The sequence below is a fragment of the Schistocerca serialis genome, chromosome 6 (assembly GCF_023864345.2).
Source record: "Schistocerca serialis cubense isolate TAMUIC-IGC-003099 chromosome 6, iqSchSeri2.2, whole genome shotgun sequence".
In the NCBI taxonomy this organism is placed as follows: Eukaryota; Metazoa; Arthropoda; class Insecta; order Orthoptera; family Acrididae; genus Schistocerca; species Schistocerca serialis.
This window is the reverse complement of record NC_064643.1, coordinates 533,837,095-533,860,056: the sequence shown is the minus strand read 5'-3', so window position 1 is coordinate 533,860,056 and position 22,962 is coordinate 533,837,095. Positions and strand designations below refer to the sequence as shown.

General features: G+C 39.7%; 1 protein-coding gene across 1 annotated transcript; it reads left to right on the top strand.

The window, feature by feature from the left end:
• The first annotated feature begins 5,974 nt into the window (after positions 1–5,974).
• On the top strand, positions 5,975–22,463 carry LOC126484969 (piggyBac transposable element-derived protein 3-like). The gene is made up of 2 exons (XM_050108571.1): positions 5,975–6,868; positions 22,287–22,463. The coding sequence occupies exons 1-2, from the start codon at positions 5,975–5,977 to the stop codon at positions 22,461–22,463; spliced, it is 1,071 nt and encodes a 356-aa protein (XP_049964528.1).
• The last annotated feature ends 499 nt before the right edge of the window (positions 22,464–22,962 follow it).

The following is a 22,962-nucleotide window of genomic DNA, read 5'->3' as shown; positions in this document are numbered from 1 at the left end:
CTCTGTTTTAACAGAAAGAAAAAAAAAAAAAACGATTCATAGTCATTGCTCTGGGCACTGTCAAACAATCTATTTGTTACACATAAGCATGGTAAGCGATCAGGAGAATTTCCAGTAACTCATTCTCTACATTACAGCACCTGGGTTCAGGAAAGTGTGTCTTTAAGCAACATCTGGCGTCATCGCCCAAACAACAACAGAGCGCTTTCCAGTGGTTACTAAGTTTTCGAGACAGGACCCCATTTTCCTCTGCTACAGTGCTGCCATGGAGAGGAATGCTTTAGACATTAAATCCAACAATTTTTTGTATTAAAAATGTACGTTCTGCACGTGGGAGTTGATGTTGTCATCGTTTATGGCTCATGACAATGTGATGAGTAATGGCCGAATCCAAAACAGCACACTGCCATACTTGCGAAACCCGTCAAAAGAATTCCTCATAGAATGTTTGATTCAGTGCAGTAGAGAGGACATTTTCCCAAATCTTGGAGGGAGGCTATTTTGGACCCTCTCCTCGAACCAAGAGAAGACTGTACAATCTTCAGTAGTTACAGAAGTGCCAACTAACGAGTCTTAATGAAATAGCCTGAGTGAACAGATAACCATTTCTTGGAATATATACCAGTGACCAGGTAACTGCTTACAGCTTTCGGTATGGTTTCAAGAGGTACTGATCTACTGAAATTGCTGGAGCAGATACACAGAAGGACTCCGTAGATAGCTAGTAGTACAAGGTGATACGATTTTGGTGCACAAAAACCATGCAGCGCTACTTGGAGGTGTGTTAGTCTGAGATAGTTCCTTCGACAAGGCTTCTCTTGCCGTCTACCTGGGATAATTTGATTCTTCTTAACATAAATCTTTTTAGAAACAAAGCTACTGAAGTTCTGTCCAGCAGTTTTGAGCTGGAGAAGGGTGTCTCTTAAGGAAGTGTTTTCAGTGTCATGCTCATTACCACACTGTATATCCCCAGTAATTGTATGCACAACCCCAATTGCCAATCGCCCTGTGGACTTCAAAAATTTGATACTTTTATTGCCTTTCTGTCTCAGTAAGATTCCCGTTCAATACCCAGTCGTTCCAGCCAGCCGCACGTACTATTATATGTGTGGTGAATCGATAGCTCAAAGCCCAAGGGCAACACAGAGCTCGTACTAAGTGCTGCATAATCCAGCATCCTTTGAATAAGCAATTACGAAGTGTGGAAGAGATGCCATTTGTCTCTGATTCAGTCTCTTTCTGTTATTCTGCATCCACCCTGAGATAGCATTGTTCCTTTTTAACCTTTTTAAATTTTGATCGCTGACCCATACTGCCTATGCGACTCGTATATGAGAAGCCTGTGTCCTTCCTCGACAATTCCAATAAATGTTTGCTTTATGTAACTTCCTTCAGACACTGACATCCTTGATCATCCAGACCAGAAACCCCTCTGCACCTGTACAATATCCATGACCAGTATAATGTCCACGGCAAGGACACCCATGGAATGCTCCTTATTCGAGGACACTTGTGTCTTTCTTTTGTTCCTGCTGCAGTTTTGAACAAGAACTCACCTTTCCTTTCATCTTACTGTTGACCTATCATGCCTCTATCATCCCACCTGGAATTATTTCAGAATATAATTATTTTCGTTATTAACTGTCGGTTTTTCGTGACCCTATTGAATGGCATAGCCAGGATTTTGGCAAAAAGGGGGGGGGGCTCCGAGTTGTTAAAGAGAACCTTAAAAAAGCTCATTTTTTATTTACTCTGAAAACAATTATTTTATTTTATGTACATTATTTGCCTTTGGAAGGCCTTCACACAAATAGTATTCGGTCTATAAAATCAAGCACAAAAATACGTATATGAGAAATATGCAGATGCACAATTAAATATTTTTTCATTGATGAATATGATAACTTCACTTTATTGCCAAACGAATTATATCTCTTATATAATATGTTGCCTTTTTCGTAGCATAGCACAGCTCAGTCTCCAAATACAAGGTTCACTATTGCAGAACATAAGAATCTTAACGCTGTATTGAATAACTTATAATGTTAAAGGGTTCAAACCTGTTTTGATAATAGTTGTCTTTCTCATAATACAATCTTGCATTTAAATTTTCCACTTACTAAAACCAGGTCAGAGTTAGTTCAGCACATAAAAGCATCCCAAGTTCCTCAATTTAATCTCAAATTTTAGTAAGGAATCTTTCATTTCACTAAAATTCTTCAATTTCCTAAGTGATCAAGAACTTATTTTATAATTATTATTTTCACAGTAAATTTGAAACTATAGCAACCAAATTTACCTATAAAACAAAACAGAATACACAAATACTGTAAGACCAGTTTGAGATCTTAACATTAATTCATGCATTGATTTCAACTACATAAACAGATTATGGACAAAAGGAGTGGGGAGGGAGAGGGGAGTGGGGTGGGGATGTAGGTCGCAGTTGCCTCGAATTGAAGCAACCCACTGAAAAAATCCTTTATAAATGAATGAACTACAGAATGTATTGTGATCACATATCCTTTCTGGTCTCTACAAACCCCTCCCAATTGTTCTATATCAGAACTAGTTTTCATAATTCACTATGACCAGGGTGATCAGACTGGGCGATATTTTGCCATTTGAACTATTAATGATAGAATTTTTGAAGAAATTCAACCATCGCCATTTGGGCGACATTTTTGTTAATCAAAGCGATTTTTGGGCGACACAAGTTGATTTTAATTTAATATTATTTGCAGTTATGTTTACTGCTCAGCTGGTTAATTAAATGCTGCAATATTACAACTCCAAAGTTCTATCACTCTCCAAATAAAGACTCCAGTACTAATATTAAACTGCTATAGATACGTAATTAGGCTACTATAGTAGCGTCTACATATTTTTAATTTGCCATAACACCCTGTTGACGAATAAAAATTGATTTTCCACATCTTTATTTTTACAAATTTACATGTAATTAGGAACTATCCCAACAACATATAGAACAGAAGCAATAAACGTCAGCACTTACGTTAAATTGAACTGCAAATAGGAAATGAACTTAATAAGGCAACAACAACTGTGCTCAAGCAAGGCCAACAGTGTGCAGTACTTGTCCTTGACTAAAGGCATGGATGGGTTATAGCTGATAGTGCTATCGATATATCGATAACTGAAATATATCGATGGCCTTTTTTACTATCAACAGTATGCATCGCTTATTTGCCATATGGAGGAAAATCAAAATATCCTTCAACTTCAGTATGAAACAACTAGCCCAGGTACAATTTCACTTAGATGATAGGGAGCCAGACCCCATGGACCCCTCCCCTCTCCCCGCCTCCTCTCCCATCCCACCCTTTAGTTACATCCTTGCCCTATTCCAAACATTCAGGTCATTGTAGGTTTATGTGGCAAGGACAAAGTTTAAATTTCCTCAGATAAGTATATGAATATGTTTATACTAATATAACTGCTCTTATCGTATTTCTAATGCACTTGGCTTGCAAATAAAGGAAACTGTTCAAATGTAAGAGATTCCACTGAAATTTAGGGTCTCATATTTGATTCAAAACTGTACAGTTCACCTCTCCAAAGGAATCATTAAGCAATACCCTTGAAGATATTGTTTCCATAATCACAGATCTTTAGCAAATAGTGGGTGGGGATGATATATGGCTTTTGTGTGATTCTGGCTAGAATGTGGATGCACAAGATCAGAGAAATTTCTAGTCTGAAAATAATTGACTCCATCGTCCATGAATGAATCGTGCTGACCACTGTGGCCTGGAGGACCAGTATTACACACAGTATCTGCCATAAGGTTGGCGAACCAACACATACCTTCTGGAAGCAACTCATCATAGTGCATCACATTTCAGGTCCTTGCTGTCCCAGAGTCACTACGAGAGAAAACCACTACTTGCCCTTGATTGGCACCAATTTTAGAAAAGTGTCTGTGAGCACTAAGGCAATTTGAGTTTCCTATGGAGCATGACCATGTGGCATTTGATGTGTGTAAATTTCACTCTGGATCTACAGTTCCAACTGAATGTCACTCTAGTTACTAAAGACACTTCAATCTGGCAAATGTTTTTAATTCGTTAATCTATTACATTTTAAATAAACACAACTATGTAGCACGACTTGCAGATGTAGGTAAGCAGAAGTAGTCTTCTTTATATATATCCATTGTACACTTTCGCGTGGGGGAGGATGAGGAGGAAAGACATGTTTAATGTCTCATCAACAACGAAGTCATTAGACTCTTTGCACACTCTCTGATCAGCGAAGGATGGAGAAGGAAAGCGGTCATGCCCTTTTGAAAGAACCATCCTGGTATTTGCCTTATGAGATTTAGGGAAATCACGGAAAGCCTAAATAAGGATGGCCATTCATAGGTTTGAACCATTGTCCTCTCGAATACAAGTCCAGTGTGCTAACCACTGTGCTACCCTACTCAACACTTTCGCATGATGTATCACTGCTAACTAACATAGCTCGATGAAACTTGAATCAAGGACAGAAGGAACTGCTATGGTGTAGTACAGAAAGTAATCGAAAAAAATACACAATGAAACGAACAGAAACGACACTTTTATTTGAAGACTGTAATCACACTGAAGTCAATGCGATTCATGATGGTCCCCTGAACGTTACAAACGGTAAGAGATAGTTGATATCCTCCTGAGACCTGATGTCCGTTATAATGGACATCGGGTTTCCTGTCCTGCTGTCAGAGATTCTGCATTTTCCGTTGTGATACCTGTGGCACATTTGAATGGATTGTATGCTGCAGCCATCTGGTGGGAGAAACAGTCACTACGATCACTTGGCGCCAAGTAACAGCTTTGTTTACGACGTGTTACAATGGCAGATGAGTTCTCCGTCATTATTGTGTATTTTTCGAAACTTATTTTATGAAAAAAAGGACCTATTGTAGACAGTATCAATAAGTGGTGCTTATACGACCTTTCTGTGCAATAAGGTTTGGTAGTACTGTGTATTTCCATAAATTATTGTTGCAAAACAGTAATGTCCACTATAGTGGACGCTGGGACTTGCGGCCACATTTCTGAGCTCTATTTCGTAGGCTTTAGTGGCGATTACCTTTGCTAATTTCCAATACATTTCGTGTTGTGACTGTTGCTCAATGACATTATGTGATGCACTACTATCATTATTTTCTGTAAGGAAAGTAGGCACTATGTTAAAACAATAATTTTCTTAAGGATACACATCAAAGCTCAGTTGAGAAGAATTTTAGAACTTCTTTTGAATGGAGACGTGTCAGATCTTGTGATTAGTGAGGAGGAGGGTGGTGATTTTGATCTGGCAGATGATGCTGTGCAGCAATCGAATGTTCCTTCCCCAAGTGAACAGAGTAGCAGCTGCACTGATAATTCTGATGCTGACGAGAGTTCTTCGCAGAATCGCAGGATGTTTTGGGAGAAATGCGAAAAGTAAGTGTGATACCTTCTTGTAAACAGTTTTCTATTATTCCTGATATTTTCGATCTTTCCTTGATGCTTTGTTTCCAAATTTCAGGTTTGAGGGACTCCAGGCTACCTTCTCGTCCACGGAAGTTACAGAACATAATGAGAAGCAGATCATGGACTACTTTCAGCAATACTTTGACTTGGCCTTTTTTAAGGATACTTCTGAACTTACCAATATGAGATATTTACAGCAGACTGGAAGGTCTTTAAAGCTGTCTGCCAAGGAATTGCAAGTATTTATTGGAGCAACAATACTAATGTCTTGTTTGAGATACCCTAGAGTTAGGATGTACTGGGGTAAAACAACAAGAGTTATTAGCATTACTGAAATTATGACTCGAGACTGATACTTCACCATTAGAAGTAATTTGAAGGTGACAGACGATAATGCTGTAACAGAGGAAACTAGAAGGAAAGATAAGTTGTGGAAAATAAGGCCACTTTTAGAACGTGTAAAGAGAGCATGCCTCGGTTTACCTTGACCTCCTGAAATGGCAGTGGATGAACAAATGATCCCGTTTAGTGGAGCATGTGCAATAAAACAATTTGTCATGGGAAAGCCAAATCCTGAAGGGCTTAAAAATTTTGTGTTGGCTGCTCCTTCAGGACTAGTCCTTGACTTTGAGATTTATCAGGGTAAAGGAACATTCCCAGAAGCTATTGGTCAACAATTAAAACAAGGAATAGGGGCCTCAGCAGTCCTCAGGCTTTGCCACAGCCTTCCAGAAGGAACACATGTGTTCTTTGATAGGTATTTTACCTCTGTTCCGTTACTGGAATCACTGGCTGAAAAAAACTTGCCTGCCACTGGAACAATCATGAAGTCAAGAATACCCAGAGCAGTGCATCTGACAGCAGACAAGATTCTTGCAAATCAAGGACGTGGGTCTGTTGACCAGACAGTGAGAAAAGACAAACTCATTTCTATTGTAAAATGGTATGACCAAAAGCCAGTCATAACTGCATCGACGAAGGTTGGGAAGAACCCTATGGATCAATGTACAAGGTGGTCGAAAAAAGATCGGATATACATTCAGGTTCCCCGTCCAGCAGTAGTCAGCTGCTACAATAAAAATATGGGTGGCATAGACCTGATTGACAGAATGATGAGTTTTTACAGGATCTGCACCAGAACCAAAAAGTGGACCGTAAAAACTATTTTTCACTTCATAGATCTGGGAATTGCAAATAGCTGGATTCAGTACAGAAGTGACAGAATTAAGAAAGATGAGCCAAAGAAGAATATCCTGCAGTACCTTGATTTCAAAATTAGAATTGCTGAGCATTTGTTAAGGGGCCAAAAGGAACAACATTCTGATGAAGACGCTGAGGAGTCAACTCCTAAAAGGCGAAGATTACTGCCGCCACAATCACCTTCACCTTCTGTAACCCATTTACCAGAAATGACAGGGTTGAAAAATAGCATGAGGTGTAAGAACAGTGGCTGCACAAAGAAAACCAAAATAAGGTGCAAAGGTTGTTCAGTTTTCCTCTGTCTGACATCACAGAAAAACTGTTTCTCTGAGTATCATCAGAAATAAAACTGTCAAAATTCGTCATTTATTTTACTTTTTAAATTTATATTAATTATTTTAAATTAATAATCAGTGTATGATTCAAATAATATCTGCATAATAAGACTGTATTTTGTTCAATAAACTAAAAATAAAGTACTTTTTTTACATTTTCAGCTTTCTTTCTAATGTTTACTTATACGTCTCCAAGACCCAGTGTCCATTGTAATGGACACTTTACTTCTTTTCTAATGTTTACTTACATGTCTCCAAGACCCAGTGTCCATTGTAATGGACACTTCAGAAAACCATGAATTTAAAAGAAAAAAAGAAAAACTTTTGTGAATCTTATTTCACTACCTTCTGTTTAACAGGTACAGAATATCTGTTTTTTAAAAAATCATGACAATTGTCGCCAGGTCTCAGGAGGCATTTGATGTGTGTAAATTTCACTCTGGATCTACAGTTCCAACTGAATGTCACTCTAGTTACTAAAGACACTTCAATCTGGCAAATGTTTTTAATTCGTTAATCTATTACATTTTAAATAAACACAACTATGTAGCACGACTTGCAGATGTAGGTAAGCAGAAGTAGTCTTCTTTATATATATCCATTGTACACTTTCGCGTGGGGGAGGATGAGGAGGAAAGACATGTTTAATGTCTCATCAACAACGAAGTCATTAGACTCTTTGCACACTCTCTGATCAGCGAAGGATGGAGAAGGAAAGCGGTCATGCCCTTTTGAAAGAACCATCCTGGTATTTGCCTTATGAGATTTAGGGAAATCACGGAAAGCCTAAATAAGGATGGCCATTCATAGGTTTGAACCATTGTCCTCTCGAATACAAGTCCAGTGTGCTAACCACTGTGCTACCCTACTCAACACTTTCGCATGATGTATCACTGCTAACTAACATAGCTCGATGAAACTTGAATCAAGGACAGAAGGAACTGCTATGGTGTAGTACAGAAAGTAATCGAAAAAAATACACAATGAAACGAACAGAAACGACACTTTTATTTGAAGACTGTAATCACACTGAAGTCAATGCGATTCATGATGGTCCCCTGAACGTTACAAACGGTAAGAGATAGTTGATATACGGTGTGCAATCACCATAGGCACAGTGCATGTTCTGCAACATGTCCCCTTGCAGGCCATAAGGTTGGTAAGGAGTTCTTGATGTACGGCCATTCCACCACCAACGCAGTTGATAACTGTTGGATGGTGATTGGTGCATGTAGATATGCTTCAGTTTATCTCCCCAGTGTATCTCACATGCGCTCGATGTTGCTGTGGTCAGAGAAATGGTCAGGCAGTGCCACTTGCTGAATATCATCTCATTCATAAAGCTCCTGCACCTACCCACACATTGTCATCCATAAAAACGAAGTCATGGCCAAATGCACCTCTGAAAAGACACACATGGGGGTGGAGTACAGTGTCACAATAACGTTGACCAGTGAATGTACCATGTTCAAAGATTTGGACGTCCGTACATACATGCAACATTATGTCTCCAGACACCATAACACCTGGATCACCTAAACAATCTTTATAGACAATGTTCCAAGGTGCATTAACCATATGGGAGTATGTCCAGTGTCATCAAGCATGATCTTTTTATGAGTCATGTTTTATGGTGTGTGGAGGCATAATTTTGCATTGGCTCACTGACCTCCAGATCTGTGAATCAATACACTCACCTGGCAAGGTCATTGTGACACTGTACTCCTTTCCCATGTGCATCTTTCTAGAGGTGCATTGAGACTGACTTAATTTTCATGGATGACAATATATGATTGCATCGAACTGTGCCAATGTAGAAGCTCTTGGAATGAGAGGATACTTAGTGAGTGGTCTCACCTTCCCATTCCCTGGACTTAAATCCCATCAAGCTTGTGTGGGGGTGATGTAATGCAGTTCATCCAGATGCACCATCGACCATCCAGCAGTTTTCAGTCTCACACGAAGAGTAGTGGAACGCCCTACCACAAAAAATTCTTAGTAGCCTTGCTGAGCAACAAGAGAGCACTTTCCAGAATATTCACTGCTATCTGGGGTGTTCACACACCCTATTAAAAATGTCCATAGGGGTCTGCAACGAGAGCGAAAGATTGAGGGAAGGAGGTAGCATTTGCCCCTCCTGGATTCTGGGTACAGGCTTTTTATTCATTACGGAATTCTCTCGAATTTTTAGCAGTCATTGTCTGCGAATGCACTAAACTATAGATTTAACACTGCCGACTGTGATGGGAAATCAGTACTTTGTTCGTGGGAAATTATGCCAATTCCTTGGTGTACCTAAAGTTTCATCACTTTTCTGCAGACAAAATAAATGCCAACCTTTGCAGAAGAGTGCTGAAATAATATCTTCAGCCTTTTTCAGTCCTTTCTCCACTCAGCTCTTACTGTTCTCAGAAAGGAGCTAATTACCCATCCAGGCACACGGCTTCTGTCACCAGTTCCCAACATTACATAAACATGGCTGCCGCATATGTGCCAGTCAACCATCCCCGATTTTCAAAAGGATGCCCTATCTGCAAAGTGGAATCACGATTGTGGTTTACCATTTGTCTCTTGATAAGAAAAACCATGTTGGCTTTCTGAGTCTATGCTAGTTTTATGAAGGCATGCTGAAAAGTAATGCCTCTGAATTTTTTATGTTAGAACTCATAATGCTTTTTAAATATAACAACCGTTATTAACGTTCAACATATCTATTATTCATGTCTACATATTTATTACTGAACATGGTCATCCTGGCGGCGAACACACTTCTCTGAAGGAGAGTCCAGTTTTTCCAACAGTGCCTGGTCAGGACTGTAGGGAGAATGATCAATGACACTAAAACCAAGGCGTTGGATTGTTACAGATGTTGCAGCGATCGTGTGTGTTCTGGCATTGTCATGCTGTCATTCTCATGCATGATCGTTGCATCAGAAAGATGACACCCATATTCATATTAATTACATAAAAAGACGAACCTTGCATATACTATTCCATTTCCAATATGCTTACTGTTCAAGTACCAAAGTAATCTATTTTGGAAATAATAAGTTAGTAAGTATCAGTCTTTTTATATGTAATAAGTTTTAAGTACTCCTTGTCATAGTTAGTTCTTGGGCATGACAGGTTTTCAAACTCACTAAAGTAGTTACCGGTACATTAGAAAGAAGATCTTTGAGTCTTGTCCGTCTCGGAAAAAATTCTGCTGGTGCCCTCGTCCATGTCCTGCATCTGGTAATGTCCAAGACACCATCATGAATCGTGGTGACTTCAGTGTAATTATTGTCTTCGGGTAAAAGTGTCATTTCTGTTTATCTCATTGCGTATTCCTTTCAGTTACCTTCTGTACTACACTGTAACAGTTCTTTCTATGTATGATCCAAGTTTCATTGAATTATGCTACTTGGCATCAAAACATCATGCAAAAGTTACTTTCGTCCTTAAGTTTCACTAGTAGGTATGATTCTGTACCAAATAAAATATTATTTGGAAGTCAAAACATACTGCATCCATCTGATTGTCTTAATCCTTGACTCTCAGCTTCTCAGATGTGTGGAGCATGAGTTGGGTTTGGCATGATCAGTTTCTTTGAAAACTATGCTGGATGACATGGGGAAGGTCGTTCTTTTCGATGAATGAAGGTGAGAATAAGAGTAGTAGATCATATTATGCGGAAACTATATGAATAGTATAGTGATTAAAGACATTTTAGAGCTTCTTTGAAGGCAACCACGATTCCTCTAGAGAACTGAAGCAACTGTTGAAAGTTTTTGACGATTATTTATTTCTGTCACAGTTTTGATTTAATATAAGTCGTTACAGGTTTCAGCCACTTTCATATCTACAAAAAAATTTCATCCAAAAGACGCTTATACCATATAGGTAGCAAGGTAGCTTGGCTCGTTTGACGTACTTGTCATTTTTCTTCTAATGTTCTTGTAGATCTCAAAATGCCAAACAACAATCAAAACCGTTAATCGTTTATGTTGAATTCCATCTGTAATTCGGAATGTAACATGCTTACTGTTGTTCAGGCGTCGTATGGAGGTGGGCTATGTAGGCTACAAGTCTTTTTGGTCTCCGTTACTTATCTCTGTCAACTGTTTAACTCGAAAATGTTGCTCTCTCTTGAGGCAGCAGACTCCTTCTCGAAGAGGCAAAGTCCAAGCCAGCTGGAAATCGCAAACACCACTCACTACAAAACAAATTCACTTGCTGCTTCTTTATCGCAACTATATTTTACCTCCATTATTACATTCCATGCCAATGGCCTTGCCGCAGTTGTAACACTGGTTACCATCAGATCAGCGAAGTTCAGCACTGTCAGTCCTGACTAGCACTTGGATGGGTCTACCGAGTGCTGTTAGCAAACAGGGTCCACTCATCCCTTGTGCAACCAGTTGAGGAACTACTTGATTGAGAAGTAGCGGCACTGGTCACAAAAACTGGCTGGGAGAGTGGTGTGCTGTCCACATGTTGACATGCCCCTCTGTATCCACATCTGGTAACACCTTAGGGCTGAGGATGATATGGCGGCCGGTCAGTATCATTGGGCCTCCAAGGACTGTTTGGACATTGTTTGTTTGTTTGTTTTATTACATTCAATGTTATATTTTACCATAGCAAAGCTTTAACAAAACTCACAGTACATATATGGCTTTGTCATTTAACCCGGTCTGTCCTATATGAGCTTCTGTTGACAAGTGGTGTCATGAACATTATCTTGCACAGAGAAGTTCTGTGGCTTGCAGCAAACCTCCGAGGTCAGATGGTGTTCTCATAGAATACCATTCCCAATGAGCAGACGTCTCCGTGCACAGGAAATTCAGGTGTCCATGGCCCCTGCCTTGCAGATACATAGCGTCCACCTTCGCTCTCATGACATGCACAAAAGAAACAAAATTTCTGGCACAATATGCAGCCCAAAACAAACACTTACTTACTAAAATAACAAAAATGGCATGTTCAAAATTGCTACTATCCCTTGTTGGTTAGAGAGATAGAAAGAATACCATCACTTTCCCCAAAGTCATATGATTGATATGTTACCCCCCAAACTGAGTAAATAATCAAATATAGAGTTCCTAGTTTAATTGAGACTGAGTATACATTGATTCAGCGTCGTAATATTAAGAACAACTCAGTTCAGTCAATGCTGCTTTTGGCTTGATTGCAGCCTACTTATCTAAACTATGGACGCTCACTGGAAGTCATCCCTTTTATCATATTATGTGTGCTGTATTGGATATTTTTATTTAAGAGTCAAGATTCGTAACTAAGATTAATCAATTCTTTGTGTTCGTCTGTAATGGTATATTTAACTGTACAAGCTTTATCACAAAAGCACCAGTGCCCATGGTCTGGCTTAAGTCCAACTGGGAGTTGGACCAGTTTCAAGGTTAACAGTATTTTTGCTAACAGTGTCTCTCTCCATGACTGAATGTTAATTTTGGTTATTCTTGTCGATCTTAGAATTTTTTACTCTGTAATTAATTTCATAAAAAAGGCAGTGCCTGAGACCTGAGTGAACTGCAATTGGAAGCTACACTCGCTTTGCTGACCAATTGAAGGTTAATGCTATTTTTCGTAATAGGGTTTCTGCCCATGACTGAATGTTAATTTTTTTTGTCCTTGCCTATCCTGGTATTCGTAACTGTGCGAATAATTGCACAAGAATGGCCAGTCCCTAGAGTCTGGATTAGGTTCATCTGGGAACTACACTCATTCTGCTGACCAGTTTCAAGGTTATTAGTGTTTTTCTAATAGGGTTTCTGCCCAAATATTGATTCTGTCTGTCTGTGTCCATTTTGTCAACTGAACTGTGTAAATAATTTTTCAGAAAGGGGGCGGTGCCCAAGTTCTGGATTAAATTCAATTGCGGGCTACATTCACTCTGTGGACCAATTTCAAAATTAATAGTTTTTGCTAATCTTTTTGAAGTTCTAATAATGTTCTTTTCTTAAAGTGGTAATGTTGTTATAAAATGATTTTAAATGTTTTGGATTAACTCAAGTTTAGTTAAGGATTTAATTATTAGAGTTTGTTAAAAGTGGTGTTAATAAAGTAACTCCAAATTTGCCAAATATTTTGCTGCATATTTCTAAGCTTCCAGTAATATGTCAAAGGGGCTTAAGTTTGGTGTCTAAAAGTATCTCACTGGACTGTGTTGCTTTCGTGCAATTATGTGCCTGTGTAAAATAAAAGAACTGATACATTAACATTGTCTACATCTACATCTACATCCATACTCCGCAAGCCACCTGACGGTGTGTGGCGGAGGGTACTTTGAGTATTGTATCAAGGTGCTCAGAGGCTGTTCACTTTCAAACCATTGTGTTCAAGTCTGTCCTGCTCCAAAGATTGCTTTTGGTTCCCCATACCAGTCCTGAAGGTTTCAATATTAACCTATAGACGTCTTTATAGTTTTTTGAAAAGGTGTGTGAAGCATGTCCAAAATAAACAAGAAGTACAATTCTTACAAAACGTTTCTGAATTCTGAAAATGCTGTCACTGTAAGCTGAGCTTCCTTAAAAAATGATTCCATGACTTATTACTCAATGGAAATATGCAGAATAAACTAACGTAACCACATTTATATCACATATCGAAATTCCATGTTGGCTTCTGTAATTTTAGTAATATGAAAATTATAAACGTGCTGAGTCTATCACTTCAAAATATTGTAACTAATGCCAGAGAACATCACCATCCGCACAATTATAACCATTAACCAAATCACCAAATATTCTCAGCAGTAGTGATTTCTGATCTGTCAAAGTGAAGTATTAACTACTGGGTATGTTTTCCTGTATTAAGTCTTTATCACAGCTACTATACATGAACTTTTCGACAGTTGTAAATGCTGGCAGTTATCATATGGGTCATTAATTCTTTCCTGACATTTTGTCTCCTTTTTCGTGAAGTTGCTTGACAATAGCATATTTAAATCTCTCTAAGAAAGTACCAGTGTGAGAAGTTTAATTATGTAATTCATTCAATATTTTCATAAGTTCAGAGGTACAATATTTCATTATTTTAGTACTGAATTCATCACATCTACTTGCACATTTATTTTTAACTCTTTTGTGGGTCATAGGATGCGTATGTCCCACTAAAGTAATATACTGTTTTGAGCACTGTGATGTCTATATTTTGTATCTATCAAGTGTAACGAGATGCTTTCGGAACTACGAGGAAAATGGACTATGGGAAGGACATATAGAAGGCTATGAACGATCAAATGAGGTATCTTGTATTTATAGGTGCCACAGCGCGCCTCTTTACGAGTGACTAATAATAGGAGCTGCAAAGGCGTGCACCTGGCTTCTGGTTGAATTCGAAAATCATTCATGCGACGTTCCTCTGTTAGGATGAACCCGGAGATCGGCCATGTCACGTTCCTCGCCACGTGTGGTAATCTTTATCTAGATCGCCGAATCTGCAGAAGTTTTGCTAGGCAAGGTACTATCCGCACAAACTAAATTCTACTCGACGTGGGGGCTGATTGGAGCGACTGTAAATGGAAAATGCATTTATGGTCGCGCCCATTAGCTACTATGCTGAGCGTCAATTTCATTTAACGTGTAGTACACTATACTTTGATCTATGATTTCGTGAATTTGGCAGATTCGACGGACTAGACACAGATTGCGAGGAACATCACGTAGATTATTTCCGAGTTCAGTCAAGCAGAAGGACGGCAGGTAACCGAGTTCTTATTTCAGATGAAAGCTTGACACACGCCTTTCCACCTCCTGTTATTAGTCAGTCGAGCCTATTTCACGAAAATCAACTCAAATCACCATCTTCTCCATTCGAAGAATGTCTATAGTAACTATAACTAATTCTGTTTCTTATACATCATAAACTCTGTTTCGAAACATTACTACAAACCACAGTAAGTCTGCTGGTTTGCACATAATTTGAATGTATTGAGGCGTACATGCCCCAGAAAAAATTCATAGGATGTAGGAAACGTAGGTGTGTAGTTTGTCAAAGCCATCTTCCAATGTTATGTTGAAAACTTGTGTGTGATTTTCATGTTTTTCACTGTAAGAAGAATAAATGTGTTTCAGCAATGATTTGTGATACCTTTATCCATAATCATTCTAACAGTTAAAGATAATAAAAGCAGTAAATGTAAATATAACTTTACAATACCAGGCAAGGGTGCAAACTTCAGTGATATGGTAGCCCTTAGGGACTCAGCATTCATTACTGGATATGGCCTTGGCGACTGCCAAGGTCCTGAGCTGGGGACTGGTAAGTGCTGCCAGTCTGCCGTCACCATAACCTCTGGGCATGCTTCAATGACCAACTTATGTCATGATAGTGGAACAGTGTGTGTCACAGGGAACTGGGATCTCAGCCCGACCCCTTGGATTGAGCTTATTGTGAAAATCTCCCCCCCCACCCCCCACCCCCGCCTCTCCCTCTTTCTCCGTCTCTCTCTCATATATATATATATATATATATATATATATATATATATATATATAGAGAGAGAGAGAGAGAGAGAGAGAGAGAGAGAGAGAGAGACAGACAGACAAAGACAGGGACAGACAGAGAGGGGAGGGTGTTTCGCCATCTGCCCAATCCAAGGGGTCAGGTTGAGATCCCAGTACCCTGTGACACACAATGTTCAACTATCATGACATATGGTGGTCATTGAAGCTTGCCCTGATGTATATATATATAATCTCAAGGTGTACTGCATGCCAATGACACGCATAGCTAGAACAGTCGGTAGTGGGCAACCTCTGGGAAAGCTGCAGCATAAAGTTTACGCAAGCAAGTGGGGCTCTATCTGACAAGAGTGGACCCTTATATCCCTAGCTGCTGATGGGACCGAGATGGAAGTCTCTAAATTCGCTCCTCCTCCTCCCAGCAGAATGGATGGCCCGCTGGTATGTACTAAGACCCAGTACAACAAGAAGGTTCGCATAGCCAGTGTCCAGACTCAGGAATATTTTAGAGTCCTGGTGCATATAGTACCAGAATGCATGCTGCTAATCGGAATGTGTTTTTTTTTTAGTTAAAATAGGGAGGGGAGCTTTGAAAAAGTCTCATCCTTTTATGTTCAAAAGGGTTTAGAGGGGACTGCAGGTACACTAAAACATATGAAGCGGTTTCAAAGTGGGACACTGTTTGTCAAAACCTGAACGTTACAACTAGCGTCAGACCTGCAGAAAGTCAAAAGCTTTGGGGAATATGCCACAGGACTGAGCTCCATACCACTGTAAACTACAGGAAAGGTGATGCAGATCTAATGGACACTCCCAAAGATGAAATTAAAGTTAAATGGGGGCCAAGAAGGCATTGTTAATGTCCAAAATACACTGGTGTCCAAATTTAAAGCAACAAACCGATATTTTCCCATCCTGTGTGTAAGTCAAGATATAATCATACCAACTGTCAAAATGTGTTTGTACGATAGTGTTCTGCATGTAAGATAGCATTCTGGTCAATGTACATCCACCTCAGTGATGACGTCAGGGCACCCATCAAATGGGGTAGTATTTTGTTTGGTAGTCCCACATTAACAATCACTGTTTACACAGTCACAGGCGCTGTAGTATGGCTCAGAGACGACGCCTGCTACAGTCTCTGCAGTGGAGAGGAGTAGGAGGAATGGAAGCAGGACAGTCACAAAACCAATGCGGCCCAATGGTTTAACATGAATCGTTCTGTTGTTTCTCGGATGTGGTGACAGTTTGTAGAGACCGAAACTGTATCCAAAATACCATGGCAGAGACAACCATGTATGACATCAGAAAGAGAAGACCGATATTTGGCGGTAAGGGTACAAAGATATCGCCTCAGTATTGCACAGCTGCTGGTATCTGACCTCGCAACTTCCACTGGACGTTTTGTATTGAGGCAAACGGTGTACAGAAGGCTTCAGCAGAGTGCCTTTTGCTGTCGGAAACTCCTCTGAAGTATGTGAATTGCTCAGGGGATCACCCTGTCTGGAGTAAGGACTGCAGCAATTCAGCACATATCTTGAAGAATGGAAGATACAAGTACTTAAAACTATGAAGCTCATGCTGTGTGGTGAAGCCAAAAAGATATAAAGCCACGCTATGCCCTGTATTAGCTACTTCGTTTGCTTCTGTTCTTAAACAGCCAGGTCATAAGACTGATACTGCTACACAAACGGATGTTGCTAGGGTCAGCACTGTTACCTACATTTGTCAATGCACTTACGATGCTGGAGTTACTTCAAAGCCCACACCTCCCTCCAGAACATCATAAAAGTTCTTGGTTGCCGACAGTGCTGAGCTCCATGGTTATCCAAAGGTACACCGTCCAGCACTGCCAGTACCAACTCTATGGTTGTGGCTCCAAAGCATACCCAGGCAAAAAAATCAAAGTCAAAAGCAAAGGATGAGCCTCTGACTGAGATGGGAAATAAGCAGTCTGCCTCTGGCGACGTCGCTCTCTCTTACATTTCTCATGATCAGTCTTCAGAGCCAATGAACCTTGATGTCGGCATGGGACCTCAACTCGCCCCAAGACAGAGCCTCCACTGCTATGGGCTACTCCGCCTGAAGCAAAGACAGGGTTGGAATGCTGCCCCTGGCAGAGGAACATTAGTGGCTTCAAGATACATGTGGAGAAACTGAGACAGGAACGCCCCCTGTACTTCTGTTTGGATGAAATACATTTTATGACCTTCTGGGGAAAGGGCGAAGGGAGGGATTGCTGTATTTGTCAATAACACACATCATTCCTCTACTCTCTCCATGATTATTGACCTATAAGCTGTAGCCATTGCAGTTCGTGTGCGTCAGAAGACCCTATTTGCTCTCTGTACTTACCCTCAAAAGAATCGATAAACACTGGGGCTCTCACAGATCTTACAGAACTACTCCCCCTCCCAGTTCTTCTACTAGGCGATTTCTATGCCAATTTTGTATTATGGGGCTCAAAATATACTTGCAGTAGGAAGTCGAGTCTTGGATAATGTCATGATATCTGAAGACCTGTGCATCCTCAACACAGGTGACCCCACTCATTTCTCAGATGTTACTCAGTCATCCTCAGCAATCGACCTCTATTTCTGCTCTCCAGTCCTTGGAGACACTGCTCAGTGGGATGCAATTAATGACCCTCATTCCAGTGACCAATTCCCACCGTGGATCCAATTACTGGATGGAGATATACTTGCATAGAAGCCATGGAAGTGGATAATCAGGAGAGCTAACTGGATGCAGTTCAATCAGCTGACTATAGGCTGCTGTACACGAGGCCAGTAGTGGTGTCCACTATAACTGGCCAGTAGTGGCTGCCACCATTTATCGTGCCAGTGGCCTTGTGTGTACGGGTACTGGCGCCTTGTGTGGCCAGTAGCGAGTGGCGTCCACTAAAGTCAAACATATTTGATTTTTGTGGCCAGTGAGGCGGCCAGTAGCCGATCACGTGACCTACTGGCGGTCATTATTGGACGGTTCTTAAGTGCAGTGGCCGCCACTGGAGCTGATTCCACTATCGTGTGAGTTGCTATGCCATTGATTTTGAGCTTAGATCAAGTGGTTGTCATGCCGTGCTGTCGTGTAGTGACTTGATATGTCTTGTTAAGTGCAAACAAAGATCTGGTACTCAAAAGATCGTGAAGTGGGGTACAGATAATAATGAAACATTTTTAGAAACTTTCCGAAACTATAAACTACTGTGGAATATACACCAGGATGATTACTCCAACAAAATAAAAAGAGAAAGTAGTATTCTGAAACTGAAAGAAGACCTTGAAAGTCAGGATGTAGTTGTTCCCGATGTTGCGTTTTTGAGAGCTAGAATAAAGACTATCAAGACAACATACAGAAGTGAGTTACTAAAAGTTATCTCGTATAAAAGAAAAGGAGCTGGGGCTGATGATGTTTATACACTGAAGCTACCTTTGTTCAAAACAGCTGACATGTTTCTAAACAGCATCGTCATAACTCGAGTCTCTCAATTAAATTTGGTAAATAAACATATTCTATTCTAGGTACATGGCTTGAAAATTCCTAAATTAAGAAATAACTAAAAATTGCCTTTTTAGAATTGTTACTACATGGAATGTTTAATTGTATTTTCCAATGTAAGCAAGAAATGTTAAAGGCAAATTTTATTGATTATTTACAAAGAAGTATTACTAGCTTCTGAACTGTTTATTAGAGATTATTAAAATCCTAATTTTATAAGAGTAGAAAAGCTAAATCGTTGAACAAAAGTAGATACAATCTGAAGTTTGAATTACTAATCATCTTGCACCGTATTTACATTCCGATGGCGTCCATTTGCCAAGGAACTTGTCCTTCGTTGTTGAAGTAAGCAGCCATATTATCTCTCCTTTCTGGATCCTGCTTTGAGTAGGCGTTTGCTGTACGAACGCTACTTATGGATGGTCGCTCAGTTCCAGCTGTGCGCCATAGCCCAGATGCAGCACTCCTGTTTCTGTGTCTTCATAATCAGCCCATTCCCTTTCAAAGTTTGTACCTGGCGATACTGTACGTAACCAGTTGTGAGTTGTACATGCAGCTTGCACTGTGGATAAATTAACTTCAATCTCTTTTCAAAATACTCTAAACGAAAACAGCATGCCAAATTTAAAAGAACGTAAAATCCCCAAGATTGGCAAAGTTTTACAGAAGTTCGAAATATAGCCTATACTTCAGTGCGAGATGCTTTTAATAATTTCCATAATAAATTTCTGTCTCGAAATCCGGCAGAAAACCGTAAGAGATTCTGGTCATAAATAAAGCACACCAGTGGCAAGACGCAATCAATACCTTCACTGCGCGATAACAACGGTGAAGTCACTGATGGTAGTGCCACTAAAGCAGAGTTATTAAACACGGTTTTCCAAAACTCCTTCACCAAAGAAGACGAAGTAAATATTCCTGAACTCCAATCAAGAACAACTGCCAAGATGAGAAACATTGAAGTAGATATCCTCGGTGTAACAAAGCAGACGGAGCAAGGCGTCGCAGTGGTTAGCACACTGGACTCTCATTCGGGAGGACGACGGTTCAATCCCACGTCGGGCCATCCTGATTTAGGTTTTCCGTGATTTCCCTTAATCGCTCCAGGCAAATGCCGGGATCGTTCCTTAGAAGGGCTGGCCGGCTTCCTTCCCCGTCCTTCCCTAATCCGATGAGACCGATGACCTCACAGTTTGGTCTCTTCCCCAAAACAACCCAAATCCAATTAACAAAGCAGCTTAAATCACTTAATAAAGGCAAGGCCTCCGGTCCAGATTGTATACCAGTCAGGTTCCTATCAGAATATGCTGATAAAATAGCTCCATATTTAGCAATTACATACAACCACTCGCTCACAGAAAGATCTGTACCTAAAGATTGGAAAATTGCTCAAGTCACACCAATATCCAAAGAGGGAAGTAGGAGTAATCTACTGCATTAAAGGCCTATATCGCTAACGTCGATTTGCAGTAGGGCTTTAGAACATATACTTTACTCGAACATTATGAAGTACCTCGAAGAAGACGATTTATTGACTTATAGTCAGCACGGATTCAGACTATATCGTTCTTGTAAAACACAACTAACTCTTTATACTCATGAAGCAATAAGTGCTATCGACAGGGGATATCAAATTGATTCCATATTTTTAGATTTCCAGAAGGTTTTCGACACCGTTCCTCACAAGCGTCTTCTAACCAAACTGCATGCCTATGGAGTATCAGCTCAGTTGTGCGACTCGATTCGTTATTTCCTGTCAGAAAGGTCACAGTTCGTAGTAATAGACAGAAAGTCATCGAGTAAAACAGAAATAATATCCAGCGTTCCCCAAGGAAGTGTTATAGGCCCTCTATTGTTCCTGATCTATATTAACGACATAGGAGACAATCTGAGTAGCCATCTTAGATTGTTTGCAGATGATGCTGTCATTTACCGTCTTGTTAAGTCATCAGATGATCAAAACGACTTGAAAAATGATTAGGTAAGATATCTGTATGGTGCGAAAAGTGGCAATTGACCCTGAATAAAGAAAAGAGAAAAGTGTGAAGTTATTCACATGAGTACTAAAAGAAATCAGCTAAATTTCGATTACACGATAAGTCACACAAATCTGAGGGCTGTAAATTCAACTAAATACTTAGGGATTACAATTACAAATAACCTAAATTGGAACGATCACATATATAATATTGTGGGTAGAGCAAACCAAAGACTGCGAGTCATTGGCAGAACACTTAGAAGATGCAACAGGTCTACCAAAGAGACTGCTTACACCACGCTCGTCTGCCCTATCCTGGATTATATCTGTGCAGTGTGGGATCCGCACCAGATGGGACTGACAGATGACATCGAAAAAGTACGAAGAAGGGCAGCTTGTCGAAATAGGGGAGATAGTGTCACAGACATGGTACATGAATTGGAGTGGCAATCATTAAAACAAAGGTGATTTTCGTTGCAACAGGATTTCCCATGAAGTTTCAATCACAAGTTTTTCCTCCAATTGCAAAAACAATCTGTTGATACCCACCTACATAGGGAGAAATGATCATCACGATAAAGTAAGAGAAATCAGGGCTCGCGCAGAAAAATTTAAGTACTCGTTTTTCCCGCGTGCCGTTCGAGAGTGGAAGAGAGACAGTATGAAGGTAGTTCATTGAACCCTCTGCTGGGCACTTTATTGTGAATAGCAGAGTAATCACATAGACATAGATGCAGATGTAAATCTAGCTGCTAATATGCCGAAATCAACTCTTTGTGCTCTTGATAACTGGTAGTTGAATATGCGATCTTCTAAGGACAAGTTTCTTCTTGACAATGGGTTTCATTAAATTTGTAGTCAGGGAAAATGCGTCATCTACTACAATAATGTAATATGGAGGCAAATTTAGGCTGTTGTTGTCAATTACTGTTTTCAAAGTAGACAGCCTAAACACACTTCTATCATTAGCCCTTCCATTTGTGCCAAAATCTACATAAATGAATTTACAATCAGAGTCAACCACAACCAACAGTATTACACTGTAACCCCCTTCGTAGTTGTAAAATTCTGCACAACTTCCAGGTGGTCCTTTGATGGAAGTATGTTTACCATCCAATGTACCACAACATGATGGAAAATTCCATTTTATCTCAAAACTGTTTTGTACATGTCTCCATTCATCCAAAGTTTGAGGTACCTTCAACAAAAAACAAAATAAATAAATACATATATAAACATTAAAATATAATTTATTGATTTGTTAATCTATATAAAATCCAAACAATATACTATTCAAATAGTTCTATAATGTCGCATTTGTATCTTTCAGAAAAGTCCCACTGAAGAATATGATGATGGACATCAGGAAACCATTAGCCTCCGTGCTGAACGTCAAGAAAATGATGAAGAAAATACTCAAGACATGGATGACGACAGCATTGCTAAGAGCACAGTAAAAGCAACAGGAACGTCGGCGCAAGAGAACCAATTTGCGACGCCAGTTTAAAAGAAAAGACGCATTTCAAAACTTTCCGAAGTTGAAAGTGCAATTAATAAATTACAAAAAATTGCTACAGACCATTGTCTACAAAAAAAAGTGGACAAGTATGACCTGTTTGGCCAACACATTGCTGGCCAAATGAGAACACTTCCTGCCAGAAGCTCTGCAATCTTGCAAGGAAAGTTCCATAGCCTTATCATGAAAGAAAAGCTAAAATACTTGCCACCATATTCACCTGTTACTTTTCCATCACCATACGGAAGTACATCTTCTCATGTGTCAGAAGAAGAAGAAGAACTTACCAGTTTGTATTCACAATTGATGACACGATATGCAGAAATCTTCAATAACTTCTCCAGAAATAAATACTGAGTTAATGTTTATATAATGTTTGTATAAAATAATGTTTCATTTGTAGAAAACTTTGGGTCAATTATAATAGTTGTGAAAAAAGAGATGAATTTATTATGTGCCTTGTCAAAGTTTCATAATGAAATGAAATGAT

Excerpts from the sequence above, each read along its gene's own strand:
- LOC126484969 (XM_050108571.1), top strand. The coding sequence starts at position 5,975 with ATGGCAGTGGATGAACAAATGATCCCGTTTAGTGGAGCATGTGCAATA. Across the intron at positions 6,869-22,286 it reads CACAATCACCTTCACCTTCT|AAAAGTCCCACTGAAGAATA; the intron begins GTAACCCATTTA and ends TGTATCTTTCAG.